Raw genomic sequence first — 581 nt, forward strand, 5'->3', positions numbered from 1 at the left:
CAGCTCCCATGATTCATTCTGGTCCGAGTTAGGACACAGGCTTCAGACATGCCTGTGAGTTTGGAGAATCAATGCTGTGAGATCGTCTCAGGGGTGTGTGTCTGGGAGACCAACCGTCTCAGGGGTGTGTGTCTGGGAGACCGACCGTCTCAGGGGTGTGTGTCTGGGAGATGGACCGTCTCAGGGGTGTGTGTCTGGGAGACCGACCGTCTCAGGGGTGTGTGTCTGGGAGACCGACCGTCTCAGGGGTGTGTGTCTGGGAGACGGACCGTCTCAGGGGTGTGTGTCTGGGAGACCGACCGTCTTAGGGGTTTGTGTCTGGGAGTTCACACCTCCTACTGAGGCTCTTAAACCCATTTCCTTTAGCAGTCAAAAAGAGGAAGGAACCACTGTCCATCTGAGTGGGCGGGGCTGTCTGGTAACCCATGGCAACCCTGCACACTGTCACCTTACCTGCCCCTTCTCGCTACCCTTCTTCTTTCAGGAAGCATCACTATTGGCTGCTTTTCGCCGGGGTAACGGATCCTAGGTGTGGTCTGAGTCGAGGTCATCACTGTAGTGGCCAATGGGAGCACTGGGGG

The 581-nt window shown here is 56.8% G+C and overlaps 1 protein-coding gene across 1 annotated transcript in view; it reads right to left on the reverse strand.

Annotated features, from left to right (window-relative positions):
* Positions 1 to 233: 233 nt before the first annotated feature.
* The window catches only part of unc5da (unc-5 netrin receptor Da), a 154,647-nt gene continuing 154,299 nt past the window's right edge, over positions 234 to 581 (reverse strand). Inside the window, exon 17 of the mRNA XM_035521152.1 lies at positions 234 to 581. This exon is cut by the window's right edge and continues 476 nt beyond it. Within this exon, the coding sequence (XP_035377045.1) occupies positions 526 to 581 (56 nt within the window). The 3' untranslated portion in view covers positions 234 to 525.

Source organism: Electrophorus electricus, chromosome 22 (assembly GCF_013358815.1).
Source record: "Electrophorus electricus isolate fEleEle1 chromosome 22, fEleEle1.pri, whole genome shotgun sequence".
NCBI classification, from domain to species: Eukaryota; Metazoa; Chordata; class Actinopteri; order Gymnotiformes; family Gymnotidae; genus Electrophorus; species Electrophorus electricus.